Source organism: Castanea sativa, chromosome 8, assembly GCF_040712315.1.
Source record: "Castanea sativa cultivar Marrone di Chiusa Pesio chromosome 8, ASM4071231v1".
Classification (NCBI taxonomy): Eukaryota; Viridiplantae; Streptophyta; class Magnoliopsida; order Fagales; family Fagaceae; genus Castanea; species Castanea sativa.
Window position 1 is genome coordinate 32,357,205 of NC_134020.1, and position 20,093 is coordinate 32,377,297.

General features: G+C 34.9%; 2 protein-coding genes across 2 annotated transcripts; one reads left to right on the forward strand and one right to left on the reverse strand.

The window, feature by feature from the left end:
• Positions 1-1,070: 1,070 nt before the first annotated feature.
• LOC142607630 (CBL-interacting serine/threonine-protein kinase 10) lies at positions 1,071-3,912 on the forward strand. Its single transcript, XM_075779188.1, has 2 exons — positions 1,071-1,219; positions 1,942-3,912. Exon 2 carries the CDS (start codon positions 2,343-2,345, stop codon positions 3,717-3,719), a length of 1,377 nt encoding a protein of 458 aa, XP_075635303.1. The 5' UTR covers positions 1,071-1,219; positions 1,942-2,342; the 3' UTR covers positions 3,720-3,912.
• A 9,165-nt stretch (positions 3,913-13,077) lies between these two features.
• LOC142606756 (uncharacterized) lies at positions 13,078-16,090 on the reverse strand. The gene is made up of 4 exons (XM_075778090.1): positions 15,879-16,090; positions 15,530-15,668; positions 14,010-14,143; positions 13,078-13,915 (listed from the first exon to the last, which is right to left on the reverse strand). Exons 1-4 carry the CDS (start codon positions 16,031-16,033, stop codon positions 13,261-13,263), a joined length of 1,083 nt encoding a protein of 360 aa, XP_075634205.1. The 5' UTR covers positions 16,034-16,090; the 3' UTR covers positions 13,078-13,260.
• Between the last annotated feature and the right edge of the window lie 4,003 nt (positions 16,091-20,093).

A 20,093-nucleotide genomic window follows, 5' to 3' on the forward strand; every position in this document is an offset into this window, starting at 1 on the left:
GATTCCTAATCATCGTACAAGAGAATAGCAAGGGTTAATTAGTTTTAAAATGTCTTCAACTTGGTTGGCATTAGTTCAAATTTCAGAAGTGTTGATTGCGCACTTCAACCCCATAAATATATGAAGAGTTTTACTAATATGTGCCCTTAAAGCATATATAAATAAACTACTTTATGAAACATTTTACAAGAAAATGAAAAATTTATCAACTTTTTTAATAGCTTTTTTTAATTCTTAATAAAATATTTATAAATATGGATGATTAATGTGTACCTTTAAAACATACATTCTTAAACTATTTTTAAAAATCTTTTACGGGAAAATAAAAAATTTACTAATTTTTTTGATAATATTTTTAATTTTTAATAAAATATTTTTAAAAATTCATGGTTAATATATGGTCGGAACCCTATATGAAAACGCCCCCTCACCTCACGGATTCAGATCCTCTAGAGTTCCTAGGGTACTCTACCAAGTAGAGTTCATTAAATCCTAACCACTCTTTAATGATTTAATAGTCTAGATTTTGCCATGTCAGCATTTCATTAACAATCATCTTAATTGTTTTGTTTACAATATTATTTTATTATTTCAAGAATATTATTAATGAAATGCTGACATGGCAGAATCTAAACTATTAAATCATTAAATAATGATTAAAATTTAATGAACTCTACTGGTAGAGTACCCTAAGAACTCTAGAGGATCTAAATCCCTCACGATAAGGGCACGAACACAGGATGACAGCCCTGGCGTTAAAATCAAAGATGGCCAAACGTCTTTTAAAATTATAAAAGGAATATACCACGCGTTGAGCATCTAACGGTCACGCTCAGAGACCTACCAATCTTATTAGGCGTCTATCAATCATCATTCTATCTTTTCCTCCACAGCACAAACAAAATATAAGTCAAAACAATTCAAACCAAACACCCTCTAAAAGCTATTTGATATATATAGCAGCAGCTAACTTTTGTTTTCAAAAAAAAAAAAAAAAAAAACAAAAACAAAAACAAAGTGGGGTCCACACGCTACAACCTTAACCTATGACCTATCAGCTTTATTTATTTATTTACGGAGATTTTTTGTTCAAGGACTTAGATTTTGCCTTAACTGAAAGTAAAATTGTAGTAATAAAAATAAAATCTCCTAAATTTTGAGAATTGGGTATCCCCAGCCTCAGCCCTCAGGTGCCTCTTCGCAGAACCAAAGGTCAAAGGTCTGTATTTTTTTTTTTTTTTTGGTTTTTCATTTTGTTGTTCTGAAAAACTTAAATTTTGTTTCTGTTTTCTTCCATGTTATTCAATTTCGCTTTTTTTTTTAAAAAGAATTTCATCTGGGTCTTTGTGTGAATGACCATTTTCATGCTCATTGATAATCATTTTTATTATTATTATGTATTGCCATTCTTGATCCATGATTTTCTTTTACATTAACAGTCTTCAATTTTCGTCGGGAAATTTCGATTTTTCTTTTATTGTTTCATCGGAATTTCCTTTAAAAAAAAAAACATATTTGATTTTTGACACAGCCGGTGTTTGGAAATCATATTTAAGAATATATATTTGTTTTAGGATTAATATGATTCTTGTTTCAAAGCTAGCTGTGTGAATTTCTCTAATTAAAAAGCATGAATTTTGAAAAGTAACTTTTTACTTTCTGAGAGTGTGAGAGGCATCGTTTGGGCAAAAGGGGCATTGAAATTAAATCATGGTTGTCTTTATATCTTGTTGTAATGTTCTTGTTATTGTTGTTGTATAGGATTTGGAAGAAATTTGCTTATGTTATATACCAGATTGTTGAAAATTTGTGGAAGTGTGAAATTTGGCATGCAAATTTAGTATGATTAGTTTGCAGTACTTAGAATATTCTGGAATTAGCATGTTATTGTTTCTCTTCATTTTAAAGAGTTTTGAAGGTTGTTCCTGTTTCTGTTTTCAGGTTTCCAGTTTTACTGATTTTGAATTTCCAATCAAGCACGCTTTCAGCATTCTCTAGTTGGATCTTTTGCTGAAAGAGAGATCGGAGAACCCAGGGAATGCTGAAAGATGTGCCTGACCGGTCAGGATTCTGTTACCAAAGCCGAGGATATTGACTCTTTGAGAGAGCTATCCTTCTTTGTTCGTGATGAGACTGGAATTATAAATAAGAGTTCATCTGCTCTTGGTTCCAAAAAGACCGAGGGGTCTACTTGTCATTGTAGAATGACTGTTGATGATCTTTCTGAAGATGGTTGAGTGCTTATACTGTTTATAACTCCTGCACTGTAAATTAAATAAGTTGTGTTAGCAGGAGTAGGGTTGAGTTTTTGTGTATTAGCGTATTAGGTGTTGAAGCTTGGAATGGAAAATTCATCGAATGTGTTGTTGAAAAGATATGAATTAGGGAGATTACTAGGCCAAGGAACCTTTGCCAAGGTTTATTATGCGAGGAGTATAGGAACAAATCAAAGTGTGGCCATTAAGGTAATAGACAAAGAAAAGATTATGAAGGTTGCGCTCATTGATCAGATCAAACGAGAAATATCTATTATGAGACTGGTTAAACACCCTAACATTATACATCTCTATGAGGTCATGGCCACCAAGACTAAGATTTACTTTATCGTGGAATATGCTAAAGGTGGTGAGCTATTTAACAAGGTGTCAAAAGGAAAGCTGAAGGAGGATGTTGCACGGAGATATTTTCAGCAGCTGATCAATGCAGTTGATTTCTGTCACAGTCGAGGTGTTTATCACCGGGATATAAAGCCTGAGAATCTATTACTAGATGAGAATGACAATCTAAAGGTCTCTGATTTTGGGTTAAGTGCCCTCGCTGAATCAAAGCGCCAAGATGGGCTACTCCATACCACTTGTGGCACTCCTGCATATGTTGCTCCCGAAGTCATTAACAGGAAAGGCTATGATGGGGCCAAAGCTGATATATGGTCTTGTGGGGTGGTTTTGTATGTCTTATTGGCAGGTTATCTCCCATTCCACGACTCAAATTTGATGGAGATGTATAGAAAGATTGCCAAATCAGAATATAGGTGTCCTAATTGGTTCCCCCCGGAAGTGCGCAGGCTGCTGTCCAAAATGTTGGACCCAAACCCCAACACTAGGGCTTCCATGGCCAAGATTAGGGAAAGTTCTTGGTTCCGAAAAGGATTGAGCTCTAAACGTACTTCACCTGAAAGGAAAAGCAAGAATGTGAGTCCTGAAATGGATGCTTCTGGTCCCTGTGAGAGTAGCAGTATGGCTAGTGATTCAAAGCAAGAATCAACTAAACCTCCAAGCTTGAATGCTTTTGATATTATTTCCCTTTCTGCCGGGTTTGATCTGTCTGGTTTATTTGAGGAAGATTCTCGAAGGAAAGAAGCAAGATTTGCTTCCAGCAAGCCTGCATCGGTCATTATCTCTAAGCTGGAAGAAATTGGTAAGCGACTAAAGATGAAAGTGATGAAGAAGGAGGCAGGTTTGTTGAAATTGGAGGGACTGAAGGAAGGTAGGAATGGGATCTTGTCCATTGATGCAGAGATCTTTGAGGTCACTCCATCTCTTCATTTGGTGGAAGTGAAGAAAGCAAATGGGGATACCTTAGAATATCAGCAAGTACTTAAAGAAAACATAAGACCTGCTATCAAGGATATTGTTTGGGTTTGGCAAGGTGAGCAGCCGCCACAGCAACTGCAAGAGCCACAGGAGCAACAGCAACAACAGCTGGACCAGCATCAGTAACAAGAACAATGAGAATACAATTCCATATTTCCCATGGCCTCATATGCTTGTTTGTATATTTGATAATCTGCCCTTTTATGTTTTTGTTGTTGTTATGTGTTGTTCTCCCTAGCTTCATAAACTCAAGAGCCTTTGTTGTACGTGTTTGATCTTTTCCAACGGATAATGTGATTTTCCTTTTTGATTATTACTATACAGGTGCCTAATTACATGACAAATTTGAGTGATAGTAACTGGATTCGCGTGCAGTAAAAACTGGATCGTTTGCCCTTATTAGTTTTAAGGATTTGATTGGTAGTTTTGAAACACTAGGAATCAAATTACAAAATGACTAAATATTGTATTACTGTCCTAAAATGCACAAGAATCAAACACTTCGTTAGGCAGCGCTAGGTGGGTTACCTTATCCCTCTTGCCCCAAGAAACATGGGAACTGGGAAGGAACCCCCCTTCAAAATAAAATCTTTGAAATACACTGGGGATGCTAGATAGATAGAATATGAGAATATTTCATTTCCACAATGTATCTAATGACTAACCAGTTTCGGTACTTTAAAGTTGTGTTCCTAGCTTTAAGACATGATATGAGACTAATACGTGATTATTTTCAAACATGTGTTGTGAATCACGTCAACGCACCAGAACACTGGATGCAAGCTAAAATCCACAATTAAATTAGACAGTTTTTTATATGTAATATTAAAATTCAAAGTATACATCTAAGCATGTTCACTAACAAATTAAAACACTCGCATCAAAGTGCTGCTCTCGTGGCAAGATTTGAGATTGTTGCTCGTGATAAACACCCATCTTTTTTGCCCAACCGGACACGTATCGCCTTGCATATGTATTTCCCTCATCTTCTTTATAAAGTTGTCCTTATAATGCGGTTCAACTTCACTTTTGTTGTTCAAGTCCTCTATTGATTACGTCTGGTTTGATTGATGTTGGTGAATTTTTAAGGGCCACATGGGCAAAATCCTACCTGGCTTTTCAAAGATCCTTGTGTTGCTGTAAGGTAGACGAAATTTGATTAACGGGACCCTCGTTGATTCTTATCGTCAAGAAATAAAGCAAAGGCCAAAAGTGCAGTAATCACGTGATTCAAGAACTTGGTCCCATGTTTTTGAGGCCAAAAATTCCTCCAAATGGCTTTCATTTGGACAACCTTGTTTGACAATGCTGGTTTGGTTACTTTCTAGAAAAGGCATTGTCAGTACGGTTGGTTTATGTGTGTGCTTTCGATTGAGTGCTATTCAAGGATCAAGAAAAGTGATGATAATATTTTGGAACATTAGCCATTACTGGAAACATCGTGTACATTGGTGAATCTTTGCTTGGTTACAAGTCGGCTGAATATGAACGTATTTTATCGTGATCAATTATTGATTGAAGTACAAAATGCAAAGAACTAGACAGTTCCAAAAAATAAAAATTACTATTTTTGTTTGTTCCTTTTAATAATTTCTTAATGAATAAGTAACTTACCATTAAAAAACAAAACTCCAAAGTTCGATTGTGATTGGACCAATAAACTACCGCTACTCACGCAAAAGCGAAAGATGTTTATCTAGGAGTTAAATCAATGTGTATAAAACATTGATCATTATCTACACGTATTGGTGTCATATCCTAGCTATTTACATCGCTTCCTTGTAGGTGAATTTCAAGAAATGAAGTGTATGGACTTGTCAAAAGAAAATTGGCATTGACGACACTTATATGATGAGTAGAGCAATCCAACAAACTTAAGAAATTACATTATTGGAGAATAAATTACTTGTGTTTTTTTATTGCAATATCTCAACAGTTTTCTACCTAAACACTTAATTGCAAAGTCATCAATTTGGTATTTGTGTTCTTAACAACTTTAATCTCTAATCAAGCAATAAATGGGTACATTGCAATGAAAATTTTTCCTATGCGTAGAGCATTTTACATATAAAATTAAAAGTTTTAAAAACTTGTAAATTTTGAATGAAGTTGTTTTTGCCAAATACATTTATACATCAATTCAATTTCAAACAGATTCGTTCAAGAGGTTGCTTAAATTTATGGTATGCAATAATAGGCCTAGTCTAAGGATGGCTCAACACAGTTTGGGGTCTAGGGACTCAATTTATACTGGGCATTCTCTTATTTTTAAATATTAATTAAATAATCTTTATATTTTGATATTTTTTTTTAATTTAAAAATCTATTTTACTTGCTTTTTTAAGGTTCAAGATTACTTATTATGTTTTTGTGTTCAACTTCTACTAAAATTTCCATTTCAATTGGTAATATCACTAATCCACTTAATCCTTCTTGTGAAATAGTCAATCTAAAATAGGATTTTATCAATTTTAATTTTGGATAGCTTCTTTTTGAAACCATACCTAAAATATCTTATTGGTTAATATTTTATAAGCCACTACACGCATTAGAAAACAAATCTAGACTTTTTATATAATTTAATACATTAATTAGAATATTTTTTTTCGTCTATTTATAAAATTTATTTTTCAAAGCTTTTAATTCTAAAAATAAATCTAAACAATTAATATTAAAATAAATATCATGTTTGAAATGGTCACTATCTCTTTTAGCAATATTAAATTTCAAGTATTGAAAAATAAATTTTAGTAGTTAATTTGTCTAGAAAATATTAATTCTAATTAACTATTTTATTTTTATAGGGAGAAAGGAAGAGTAAAAATTTTGGGAGATTAAAAATTTTTATGCTCATATAATACCACAAACATAGTAAAACATATTAATAAGGTGCATAATGTGAGGTCTAAGATTTTGATGGCCCAAGTCCACTTAGAACAGTAGTGTCTTGTGCTTTAGACCAAGCTCAAATAATAGAAGATTACTATGTAAAGGGTGGGAAAAAAGTTCTGGTGCAGTTATGAGTTAAGTTTAGGACTGAGGTCATGGAGCCCATACAAAGTAGAACAAGTCATGTAGTTATTGAGTAAAAAGCTCTCTTCAGTCAATTCCAAGGTAAAGTTCTTATATATGAATGACATAGGTTTCTATTAGGCAATACACTGTTTACTCTCTTGTTTCTTTTTCTCTGTTTCCAAAGAAAGTCCCCCTCACTGGGAAGCTCTTTCCTTCTTATATATCCCCCTTCTTTGGATCCTAGCCCTCCACTTGTATGTCTCAAGGCCTTTCTCAGGATACTTATCCCATCAAAGCTCTACGAAAGGTGATAGAAGAGGTTGCTAATTGTGAAGATACTCTTCAGTGGTCATTTCCTCATTAATGCAGCTGATAAGATTGTTGCAAAACATTTAATGCGGAGGGGGAAGGTATATCATTTCACCCACCATATTGATCCCTTCCCCAGGCTCTATTCCTTCCAATCGAGTTCTCATAAAATGCTACATCACCTCTCCATCCCTTCTTGGGTCAATGAAGTCCTTGGGTCAAATGCGCTCTTACAAGTGGTATCGTGTATGATACTCCACATCCAATTCTCCTTGGTCCTCAATGAAAAGAATCAATCTAAGCTTAAAAGATTGCAACAATGGTGTTCACACAGTGAAACACTCAGTGAGAAGCAATAAACGTAGAAAGAAAAGGAGAGAAAGTTCACAAAGAGAAGAAGAAAGAAAAGAGAATTATGGAAGAATGATTGCTCATTTATCTATTACACTTGATGTACAATATGTATGTATGTGTGTATATATATATATATATATATATATATATATATTACAAGAGAATCAGTAACTGCCTAACAGAGATCCTTGAAATCTCGGGATTGATCCATAAAGTGTGGAGGGAAATTAGGAACTGATTAACTGCCATAACTACCTAACGGGCTAATCTAATGAACTAATAGTAGAAGTACAAAATGCAGCGTTTCAATATATACACTTACAACCCTGTGTTAAATAGAATGACACCGTTCTGTTGTATATTTGTGCTAGCTGTTGGAAAACTAGTTGTCGGACATTTTAACCTTATTCTGGTGAGACATTTGAGCAATACTCTGTTGGTCTTTGGATTTACTTTTAACATCCCCCCTCAAACTCGAGGCAGCGTCAGCTAAGAGTTTGCTACGCAAAACCAAAAAATGAGGACTAGGCAAAGGTTTGGTGAAAATATCAGCAAAATTGTCACGGCCAGAGATGAATTTAATCCCCAAAGTACAACGAAGAACACAACCCCTCACATAGTGATAATCTACCTCAATGTGCTTGGTTCTAGAATGAAAGATAGGATTAGAGGCTAAAGCAATAGCAGAGTTGTTATCACACCAAAGTGTGGGAACGTGAGGAAGAAATAGCTTAAGATCCTTAAAGAGAGTGCAAAGCCAAGCCAACTCTGCTGCTATGGAAGCCAAGACACGATACTCTGCCTTAGTGGAAGAACATGAAACAGTGGATTGTTTCTTAGAAGATCAAGAAATTGGACTAGAACCAAGGAAAACCAACATCCCAGTAGTAGACTTCTTGTTAGTGGGGTCTCCAGCCGAATCTGCTTTAGAGAAGGTAGAGAAGGTAAGTGGAACAGGAGCAAGATGAATCCAAAATGTAAAGTACCCCTCACATAATGAAGAACACGCTTAGATGCCTTCAAATGAGAAGTAGTGGGATGCGCATGAATTGGCATAGCTTATGCACACTAAAAGCCAAATCAGGGCGTGTGAAGGTTAAGTACTGGAGAGCACCCACCATTCTTCTATACTCAGAGGGATCAGGAAAAATAGAACCATCAAAAGGAGTAAGACATACATTTGGACAACAAGGGGTCTTTGTAGGCTTAGAATTATCCATCTTGAATCTATGGAGCACATCAAAGGCATACTTGGATTGGCATAAAGTGAGACCAAATCTGGAAGGCACAATTTGAATGCCTAAGAAATAAGAGAGAGCACCCAAATCCTTAAGCTCAAAAGCCTTACTAAGAGCAGTGACAAGATGAGAGACTTGTGAAGAAGAATTGCATGTGATTATAATATCATCAACATACACAAGGAGATAAATGTTAGTCTGATGAGAGTGAAACACAAACAAGGAGGAATCTGCCATGAAAGCTTCAAAACCAAGATGCAACAACTGAGAAGTAAATCTGTCAAACCAGGCTCTTGGGGCTTGTTTTAAGCCATACAAAGATTTATGTAATTTGACCACCGCACACCCTTGGTGCGATGGTCACTCCACAAGTATAAGTGCTTGTGATGTGTGGGGTGTGGGGGGCAAGGGTCGAGGTTCAAGTCTCCAAGAGGGAGCTTCACACACATATACACATAGATTAGGCTAGAATAGAATTTCTATCTTATATAAAAAAAATAAAAAAAAAATATATGTAATCTGCAGATATAATTAGGGAATTAATGATCCACATAGCCTGGTGGTTGCTCCATATACACCTCCTCCTTAAGAAAACCATGAAGGAAGGCATTAGAGACATCCAACTGTTTGAGAGGCCAATTAAAACTCACTGCAATGGAAAGTACAAGTCTCACAATAGTTAGTTTCACAACTAGACGAAATGTCTCAGTGTAGTCCACACCTGCTTGTTGATGAAAGCCCTTAGCAACCAATCTTTCTTTACAACAAGCAATGTTTCCATCACTATGTAATTCTAGCTCATACACCCATTTACAACCTACTAAATTGATGTCAAGCACAGCAGGAACAAGAGACCAAATCTTCTGTCTTTGTAAAGCAGAAAATTCCTCATCCATGGCCTTAACCCATTGAGAAAACTTACAAGCAATTCTATATGATAGGGGCTCAGTGTGAGTATAATCAACCACAGCCTTGTAACACAATTTAGGCTTGGAGATACCATTTTTAGATCTGGTGGTCATAGGATGGATATTCACTAGAGCAGTGACAGAAGTAGTGGCATCAAGAGGTGAAGATGCAGTGGGAACAGAAATAGGGTGAATAGGCTGTGAAGGAGCTGAAGGAGTAGGAATAGATAAAGATGAATTTGTAGGATGATGAGGTGTAGAGTGAGAAATAGAGACAGGTGGAGATGTAGTAGCAGGAATAGAGGCAGATGATTGAGAGATTGTGGAAGTGTCAGGTTGGGGAAAATGACAAGAAGTGTGAGATGGAGGAGTAGGATTAGGATTTGTGGGGTGAGACACAAGAGTAGAATAAGGTCCTAGGATAGAAGGCTGATTGGAAGAGTGTAAATGTAGGAGGTTAGAAAGCCAAATATCTGGATTAGAGGTATGAGGGATTGAAGCAGATGATGCATTAGAAGGAAAGGGAAATTTAGCTTCATTGAACAAAACATGCCTACAAGTATATAGGGTGTGAGTGAGCAAGTCAAGACATAAGTAACCTTTGGAAATGGAAAAATAGCCCAAGAAAAGACACTCTGAGGTCCTATGATCAAGCTTGTGTTTGGTGTAGGGCCTAAGGAAAGGATAGCAAGCACAACGAAAAATTTTAAGAGAAGAAATATCAGGATGTTGACCATAAAGCTTGTACCAAGGGGAACAGGACCCTAATGTAGCAGTGGGAAGTAAATTGATTAGAGTCAAAGCTGATTGAACAGCAAAAAACCAGTATGAGGAAGGCAAGGTAGCTTGAGACAGAAGTGTGATGGTAGTTTCAATTAGGTGTCTATGCTTCCTTTCTACTAAGCCATTTTGTTGAGGTGTATAGGGATAAGAAATTTGATGATTAATCCCATTGGAAGATAGAAAAGATTCAAAGCACTTAGAAGTGTACTCACCTCCACTATATGATCTAAGAGTCTTAATAGTTAAGGAAAACTGTGTTTTAACCATAGCATGAGACATGACAAATTTTGAGTAAACTTCAGACTTTGCAGAAGGTAAGTACAGCCATGTAAAATGAGTGAAATGATCAACAAAAATGACATAATATTTGTAGCCATTTATTGAATTAAGAGGTGCAAGACCCCATAGATCAATATGTACAAGTTCAAAGGGAGAATTAGCTACAAATCTTGAACTAGGAAATAGAAGTTTGTGCATTTTGCCATGAAGACCGTGAATACAAGAATTGACAAAATTAACACTAGTATTGAAAAACAGTCCATTATTTTGTAACAAAAGCTTAAGAACTTGAGAGTTAGGATGGCCAAGCTTGCTGTGCCACAAATGCCAACTAGAAGAAGAAAGTTGGACTGAATTGCACAGTTTATTAGGAAGCAAAAGCTTAGTGGCCTTGTGAGGATAGATGGGGTACACACCACCTTTACTCTTGCCCTTGTAAAGAGTTTTCCCCATGGCCAAGGCCTGAATTAGCAAGGTGTTTTCATCAAAGTAACACCAACAGTTATTATCATGATAGAGTTTGTGAACTGAAGCAAGATTAGAAGCAATAGAGGGAACCCTAAGCACATTTCTAAGTTGAATAGGAGCATTTGAAGTAGGGATTAGAGAGTTACCTATGTGAGTAATGGGCAAATTCTGACCATTGCCAACTGTGAAATGCTCCTAACCAGTGTAAGGCTTAAAAAAGCTCGAATGGTTAAGACTTGAAGTGACATGGTTTGTAGTTGCACTGTCTACTAGCCAAGGTTGCTCCTAAGCTATCATAGAGTTGGAAGAAGTAGCCATTGCAGTTAGCTTTGTGGGTGGATGTTTGCCTTGATAGGCATAGTCCATCATGTGGTAGCAGTCTAAGGCAAGATGACCTGCCTTACCACAAATCTAGCAGATTGGCCTTTCTGGCCTAGCATTAGAGCCTTGAGATTGTGAAAATTGAGATTGTGAGAATTGGTTGAACTGATTTGGTGAGGAACCTCTGCCTCTACATCTTCCATTGTTATTTCTTCCTCTTCCTCTATTATTAGACTAGTTGTGATTATTATAACCACCAGTGTTGTTAAATCTTGGTGCAGTGACTGCCATTGCAAAGGTGGAGTCTTTTATCTACATTCCTTCATTCAATGATTCCTCTTCTGCATTCAACAAGGTAGCTAGTTCATCAAAACTCAATTTGGTGCTTCTGGTTCTGATTACAAACCTGAATGCACTGAATTCTTTTGGAAGACCTTTGATTGCAACATAAAGCAGCTCTTTATCATCCAAGAATACACCAACTGCCATAAGCTTGTCTCTGATCACTTTAATTTTCTGTAGATATGTGTCCACAAAATCAAATCCTTTCTTCACAGTATGCAGCTCACCCTTTAGATTAATCACATGTGACCTTGAGATTGAAGGAAATTTGTTCTTAAGTACCTTCCAAACTTCTTAAGCTGAAGAACATCCAACAGTTATAGCCAAAACTGAAGGAGTGAGGGTTGAGCTAATGAAAGTAAGAAGTGCCTTTTCATTTGATTTCCAGATGAGATAATTTGGATTAAGCACTGAATTGATTGTACCAGATAAATCCTTAAGAAACTTCTCAGGAACAAGTGGAACTTCATCAAGAAGCTCAAACATGGAGTATGTTTCTAACACCATGGAGAACTGATGCTTCCAAACAATGTAATTGGAAGAATCAAGTTTAACTGTCCTCATATTAGGCAGTAATAGCAGATGCTGATTTGTTAGATTGGTGGAGGTAGAATTAGAAGTTGAAGGTATGGTGGTGGAGATTGAAGGCACTGTTGTTGAAAGTGAAGCTGAAGTAGTTTTTGCCATTGATGCTGGGATCGATTGCTGCTCTGATGCCATGAAAAGAATCAATCTAAGCTTAAAAGATTGCAACAATGGTGTTCACACAATGAAACACTCAATGAGAAGCAATAAATGTAGAGAGAAAAGGAGAGAAAGTTCAGAGAGAGAAGAAGAAAGAAAAGAGAATTCTGGAAGAATGATTGCTCATTTATCTATTACACTTGATGTACAATATATATATATTACAAGAGAATTAGTAATTGCCTAACAGAGAAACCTGAAATCTCGGGATTGATCCGTAAAGTGTGGAAGGAAATTAGGAACTGATTAACTGCCATAATTACCTAACAGGCTAATCTAATGAACCAATAGTAGGCGGACAAAACGCAGCGTTTCATTAAATACACTTACAATCCTGCGTTAAATAGAACGACACCGTTCTGTTGTATATATGTGCTAGCCGTTGGACATTTGAACCTTATTCTGGTTAGACATTTGAGCAATACTCTGTTGGTTTTTGGATTTACTCTTAACACTCGAACACCCCACACATAACATTTGACAAAAAAAAGTATAATATTTTAAAAATAAAAATTTTATTCATTAAATTTTTAGACTTTAATTAAAATTTATACATTGTAGGACAATGGAAAAGGCATTTTATTTTGGCTAATAAAAGAGGTTTAAAAAAAATTAAGACCTTACTTGCAATACTAAAATACAAATAGAATACTAAAAGACAAATAGATGTAAATATATTCTATTTTAGGAGGTCATCTTCCATTTGGGGCTTAGGCGGCCTAATGGTTGAGCTGCCATGAGCAGCGACGGAAAGCAATTCAACTTTATTATTTCGGAATAATTATTACAATGTAACTGATGGATCTTCATTATTTTGTTCATTCCATGGTGAACACAGTGTACAGACTACAGTGTATTATCATGCAAAGACAAATGTCATTATTCCTAAGTGATATGTCCAACTTTCTATAATTGGACAAAATTGGGAGATTTAGTCAGGTCGATAATCTCAGGACGGACAGTGGAAATTCTTCTCTTCTTTCCGTATAAACTAGTTCTGCAGTCAGGAGATGGAGTTGACACATCTATTATCTCAACTTGATGAGGCACCACCATACAGCTGCTGCTTGGTAATTGATTGTTTACAAAAGTTGTCAAAACATTCCTTGCTGGTTGATGCAATTCAACACTACCATCATTAATCATATCTCTATCTTCAGCAATTTCTTTTACACTTAAAGAGCCAGTGACAATCGAAGACGATGTGCTCATCAGTGATTTGACAAAACTAGATGGCTGTGAACAATCTTCTCCTAGTTCCTTAATCCTGTTATAAAGACCATCAGTTGTCATGTCAACACTAACCTCGTAATCTGCTGAAATTCGAGCCGCAGAATCTGCTACTGTTTCTTCTACAAGCTCACTGGAACTTCTACCCTCATCACATTCTTCCTTATTGGCCCAGTCATCTTCATTTTCACTTAGACTCTCATCTATTTCAGTGTAGCATGGAAGCTCATCCATTGAGCATACTTGGACCTTCATATGCTCAGGCAAGCTTGGGCAACCAGCAGAATGCGTTGTGTACTTGGTTGAGAAAAAGTTTACAGTGATGTTCAAGCTGATGTATTACAAAAATCAATATTAATTAACAAACCATTTAGTTGCAGTAAATTAACCCCTTGTGTATTACTTTGAGTGACATAAGCTGATACCTTTGCCAGGCTGGGAGGGTGAGCATCGTATATGCAAGTTTGACCTTATTTGCAATTCCAGAGAGAGATTTAAAGTCTGCTGCTGCCTTCCTTACAGCCAGCGATTCATGTGGGTGCTGCCAGGCCCATTCAAACTACATGTTTAGAACATTTTAACTTGTTAGCAGCAGAATTCTTATTTCACATTTGGCTTTGTAATAAAGATAAAACTCATAAACAACACATCATATTAAGATTAAACTTTGAGCCAATGGAAAATTCAAAACTATCAATAGATGCCTTTGGAATGGTGCACACTCATTAAAAAAGAAAAGTGCTTAGGGCTATATCCTAAATTGCCCACTTGTATCAGTTATCTTAAACCTACTACTATACTACACAAACAACCACCTATTGAACAAGTTGCTCGAGCAAGATGTAACAGTATGTGGGTGAACTTAATCAATGAGCTATTCGATATGAACTTCACCAATAACACATTAGAATCATTCAAACATTCTAGAGATGGCCAGAGTCCAGGAATAAGCATAGGGCTAATTTATTGCAGAGGATGCAGAAAACAAGAAAAGTGCTATATTATGAAGAAATTATGCAGTTCAGAATAACCAGTAGCTAAACCAAAAGCATTTTTTGTAATCAAAGTGGGATTCTAAGCTAATCAATTCACCCAAAAGAGATGTCAATCAACAAATGATTACAAGAAAATAGCACAATAATTGCAAGATGGTTTAACACGCCTGCATCTGGGTTATTGTAATGATTGGTAACAGAAAAGATTCATAAAAAATATTCCATCGTGAAAGTCACACAAAATGCTTTTATGTGACTTCACAGTGGATTGTCAAAAATTGCTTGATGGTCAATCTAGTTCACATCCATAAAAGGAATGAAATGTGATAACAGATTTCCAAAGGGATCTCTGCAGTATTGAGTTTCACCCACAGATACCAACACCAATGAATACCTCAAATTGTCGTTCCCATTTCCCAAAAATAATATAAATAAAAGTGCAGTACCAATTAGGCTGCTTTGGCTTAGTATAGGCACGGTACAGAAATTGCAAATTTCAAACAGATCAATACTCTACCATATACAAAAGCAGCATGCCAAAGAGCAAGGTTACAATTACAAGGCATTATGTGTTTCTAAACTTTAAGAGGGCATCACAGAATACTAACAAAATTCCTAAACTTTCCAGGAAAGTAATGGGATTACCAAGTATTTTTCCTCAATTACATAACACATTCCGGGAATTTTAAATACTCACGTGTGACACATTCCCATGTTTGAATGCACTCCCCACCACCAACAACAACAACATCAATAGGAACAAGGTTCAGCTCGCAGACAGTTTAGTCCAAAATTACCCATACCAAAGGCAATTACTAGTCAAAAGCAGCTAAAAAAAAAAAAGAAAAACCAAGAACCTCACCACAGTCATGAAAAATATTAAAAGCATCATGGTACTAAAGAATGGGTGCAAAAAAAAAACAATATCTAGTAGTGCAAGGAATAGAAACCTGGAGAGCAGAGACATTTGTTGGGAAGCCATAGATGCACAAGACCATTTCCCAGGGCCTCTTCTTCTTGGTTCTGAATGCCCCACTCACTATTTCACCATTGTGCTGGCGGATTCGACGCCGCGGATTCACTGTAAATCTGTGATTGTGATTGTTCAAAATCAAATAAACTGTAAGTCCGTCACGTTAAAAAATCTAATAACCCCCCACCACAGCTGAATCAACAAGCAGCAGAGAAGATTGCAATTTCAAAACAAAAAAAAAAATGTAATCTAAAGAATCAAAATATTAAAGAAAGATTGAAACTTTAAGCAAATTGAGTGAAATGAAAAAGAGGGCAAACCCTTACCCGATGTAGGTGTGGCCTTTGTGGCGTGGGCTGAGGGAGAGCAATAGATAGCAAGCGAAAAACCCTTTCCCTTCTTTACCTGTGTTTGCTACTCCGCCTTCTTCTTCTTTCATTAGGGTTTCCGTGGTCTCCGGTCGTCCCCTTCTTTTCCTCATCTCTCTCTCAAAAAACGCTCACAGTGACAAAAAAAGATGCACTGCAATTCGACCGTTAGATATATTCCTTTTTCTATTAATTAATACAGATAACTACGCAAGTTTGAAATTGACGTCAAAAGACTTTTTCTTTTTCTTTTTTTATTTACAGAATGTTAAATTACAATTTAACCCATGTGGTTTGAACCGTTATTACAAATCTGTCTAGAAAGTTTTGATGTTACATTTATACCCCCTAAAAGTTTGAAATAGAATAAAACCAATAAATTTCTAAACTTAAACATAAGCATTTACCTCTCACATATGTGGTATGTATATGACAAGGTTGTTGTTGTTGTCGTCGTCAAAATCATTTTCGTTTTCTACGACGGAGGGGGACCATGGCCCCCTTGGGTTTTGGAAAAACCTCTCCTCCTCCTTGCAATTTCTATGAAAAATAAAAATTATATATTAATTTTTACATATTGGCCCTTATGAGAAAATAGTCTGGCTTCGCCATTGTTTGTCTGGAATCATTACAATTAATATGACTATTGTCAATGTCCAAACTATAAGTGTCGCACTGTTAAAGCATTTCATACTGCAAGTTGTGCAACCTTTGAACCATTATTCACAACCTACATGTCTAATACCTACTGGTTAGTAATGGGATTAGTTAGAAGGTTAATCTTTTATTAGAGCCAATGGCTATTTATTAGAGATTATTAGAGGATATGTTTGAACCCCTGTAATTATATTTTTGAAAAATTTTTATTAAGATAATCAAATTTGGAGTACATCATCCATCAAAACGAAAGTAAAATAAGAGATAAATCCTCTAACCAAATATCATTTATATAATAGACTTAACATGAGCAACCACTTCAAAAACCAAGACTTCTTCAGTAGTACATGCTCTTTTAGCAGGTAATGGGTTTGAGGAAAGAATGTTAGGCTGAGAATGATCCAATTGTGAGGTCCATGCTCACCTTTTCTACCAACATGTCTTTCTTTGAGCCAATAACAGAGAGATTAGACACTTCTTGTTGCATTGGGCCTTTGACCTATAACAATAACTTTTAATCAAATTTGAAATCAGCGTCATAGACTTACTTTAAAAGAATAATAATAAATAAACAAAAAAAAAAAAAATCAACTTGAAAAAACGTAAAACCATTCTAGTCCATACAGTTTTGATGTTACATGTATACCCTATAAGTTTGGAATAAAACAAAACCATTAAAATTCTATTAAAAATAAGCGCTATCTCAATTATGTGAGGACATTTATATGATAGGGGTTTTTGTCGTCGTCTAAACGTGTCAAAACGTGTCATTTTCTACTCTCGTACAAGCATTACTCATGAAGTTGTACGTTAATCATTAGAACATATTTTTTTTCCTTGGACTTGATTCATTCAACACTTGAGTCTAGACTTAAAATTGAACCTAATTTGTTTGTTAAATAATTATTTAGTAAAGCCAAGTTTACGAATAGCTCGGTTTACTTACAATCTTGATTCCTGAACCAAACAATTTGGTAGTCTAGAGCCAAGAGATTTAATTAGTTGGCATCTCCTGATATTTTAACATTAGAGTTCATATTCTCACTCCTAACTATTGAATTATCACCACCGCACACTCTTGGTGCGATGGTCACTCCACAAGTATAAGTGCTTGTGGGGTGTAGGGGGCAAGGTTCGGGATTTAAGTCTCCAGGAGAGAGTTTCACACATATATAACTTAGATTAGGTTAGAGTAGAATTTTATCTTGTATAAAAAAAAAAAAAACTATTGAATTATCAAAAAATAAAAAATTGCAGTCAAGAAATAAACTAATTTTAATGTGAAGTTGCAAAGATGCAACAGCTACTCCCTTTTGTGACATGAAGTCGTGAAACATTTAGATTTCGAAACTTCAAGCTTCTGCAAGTGCTTGATTTATAGATGAAGATAAACGTAATATAATCCTTTCAAAACTCCAAGTTTGTGCAAGTGCTTGATTTAAAAATGAATATAAACGTAATGTGCTCCAATTCCAGCAATAACATTCTTGTCCTCTAAACCATGAAGTCGTAAAAGATTTAAATGTGCAAACGACAACTATGTGCTAGATCCTATTATTAACCCTATGAATACAGAATATTCATATGCTTAGGTAAGGAGAAATTTTCACTTTTATAAGTTCTTTTCCATTGAGTTTTCACCTTTATGCTTCCTAAATAATTTGTAAGTTCCTTCCCTCCATTGGCTAAAGAGAAAAGAAAAGAAAAAAAAAACACTTCTAATTTTTTTCATCACCCTCCAACCAGTCAAGATCAGCTTAACACATTTTAGAGTCTAAGGCAAGGTCCCTTTTTTATAATAATGAAAAAAAAAAATATCCCAACAACGGTCCTCGTACATTTCTTTGCAAAACCATCAATTTGATATTTGTGCGTTTTTAACAACTTTAGCTTCAATTGAATTGGTTTCTTTGTACTAATACCACGATAATCATGCCAAAATCATGAAATACTAACCATGTTATTAGCATGTTAAATGTCTTTCTTATAAAATATGGTCACATTACTATGAAGATTTTTCATATGCACAAAGTATTTCAATTTGTAAATTCTAAATGGAGTTGCTTATGTTGAATACCTCAATTTAGTTTCATTCGCAGTCTACAATAATAGGGTCTAGTCTAAGGCCGGCTCAACACATTTTGGAGACTAAGGGGATAATTTATTGGGGGGACTTCTCTTATTTTTAAATAATAATTGAATATTTTTTTATTTTTTTCATTTAAAATTTTATTTTTCTTAGATCCAAAATTATATCTTTGTGTTCAAGTTCCACTAACAATTCCTTTTCAATTGGTAATATTGTAAATCTCCTTAATCTTTCTTGTGAATCAAGGACGGAATCAGGATTCAAACCTAGGGAAGGCCCAAAGCTTAAAACAAATTTTTTTTATGAAAATAAAAACTAACATCTATTTTATATTCAACAAAATACTACATATAAAGTAAGTGTTTCTTAAACATTTGATATTATAAAAATGTCAACAAAGTATAACATATAAAATAAGTATTTCTTAAACATTTTAACACATTTATCAAAATGAAACTCGATGCTATTTCATATTCAACAAAATACTACATATAAAATAAGTGTTTCTTAAACATTTGATATTATAAAAATGTCAACACAGTATAACATATAAAATAAGCATTTCTTAAACATTTCAACATATTTATCAAAATGAAACTCGACGCTATTTCAGAGGAGATCCAAAAATATATATATTTAAGGGCAAATCTTCATTTTTCAAATTACATATGTATACCAGGTTTTTTTTTTAATTTGGGGGGGAGGGGGGGGGCAAGGCCCCCTGCCCTAGTGTAGGTTAGTCCCTGTTGTGAATAGTTGATCTTAAATAGTATTTTATCAATTTTAATTTTGGATAACTTCATTCTGGAGATATAAATGTAAAATGTTTTTTTTTTATACGAGTAAAATGTATTGTTAGTTAATATTTTATAAGCAACTACATGCCGTAAAAAAAAGAATCTAGCATTTTTATATATTTAATACATTAATTGGACTATTTTCATCTATTCATAAAACATACTTGAAAGATTTTAAATTTAAAAATAAAATAAACAATAAGTATCATAATAAATATAATGTTTGAGATGGTCCGTCTCTCTTGGCAATATTGGACTTCAAGTATTAAACAATAGATTTTTATAATGAATTGGTTTGGAAAACTATAAATTATAATTTCCATTTTGCATAGAGAGAAAGGAAGAGTAAATTTTTTGGGAGATTAAAAATTAGTACCCTCTAAAACTATCGCAATCATGGTAAAGCGTATCAATAGATTCTTAATTCAAATTTTTACATTATAATACTGATAGACAATGCATTATATTGGCCAATAGAAAAGTTTTTTTTTTACTACGTGAGAGGCCTTACTTCTTTATTATTAGGAAAAGACGGATTTTACACTCGTTAACTTTGCCAAAAAATCATTTTAGTTCTTTAAATTTGAAATTAGTCATTTTAATCTAGTAACTTTACCCCCAAAATCATTT

Coding starts and splice junctions, on each gene's coding strand:
- LOC142607630 (XM_075779188.1), top strand. CDS start 2,343: ATGGAAAATTCATCGAATGTGTTGTTGAAAAGATATGAATTAGGGAGA.
- LOC142606756 (XM_075778090.1), bottom strand. CDS start 16,033: ATGAGGAAAAGAAGGGGACGACCGGAGACCACGGAAACCCTAATGAAA. Junction 14,144..15,529: donor CAAATGTCTCTGCTCTCCAG/GTTTCTATTCCT, acceptor CTAAACATGTAG/TTTGAATGGGCCTGGCAGCA. Junction 13,916..14,009: donor ACCCTCCCAGCCTGGCAAAG/GTATCAGCTTAT, acceptor GTAATACATCAG/CTTGAACATCACTGTAAACT.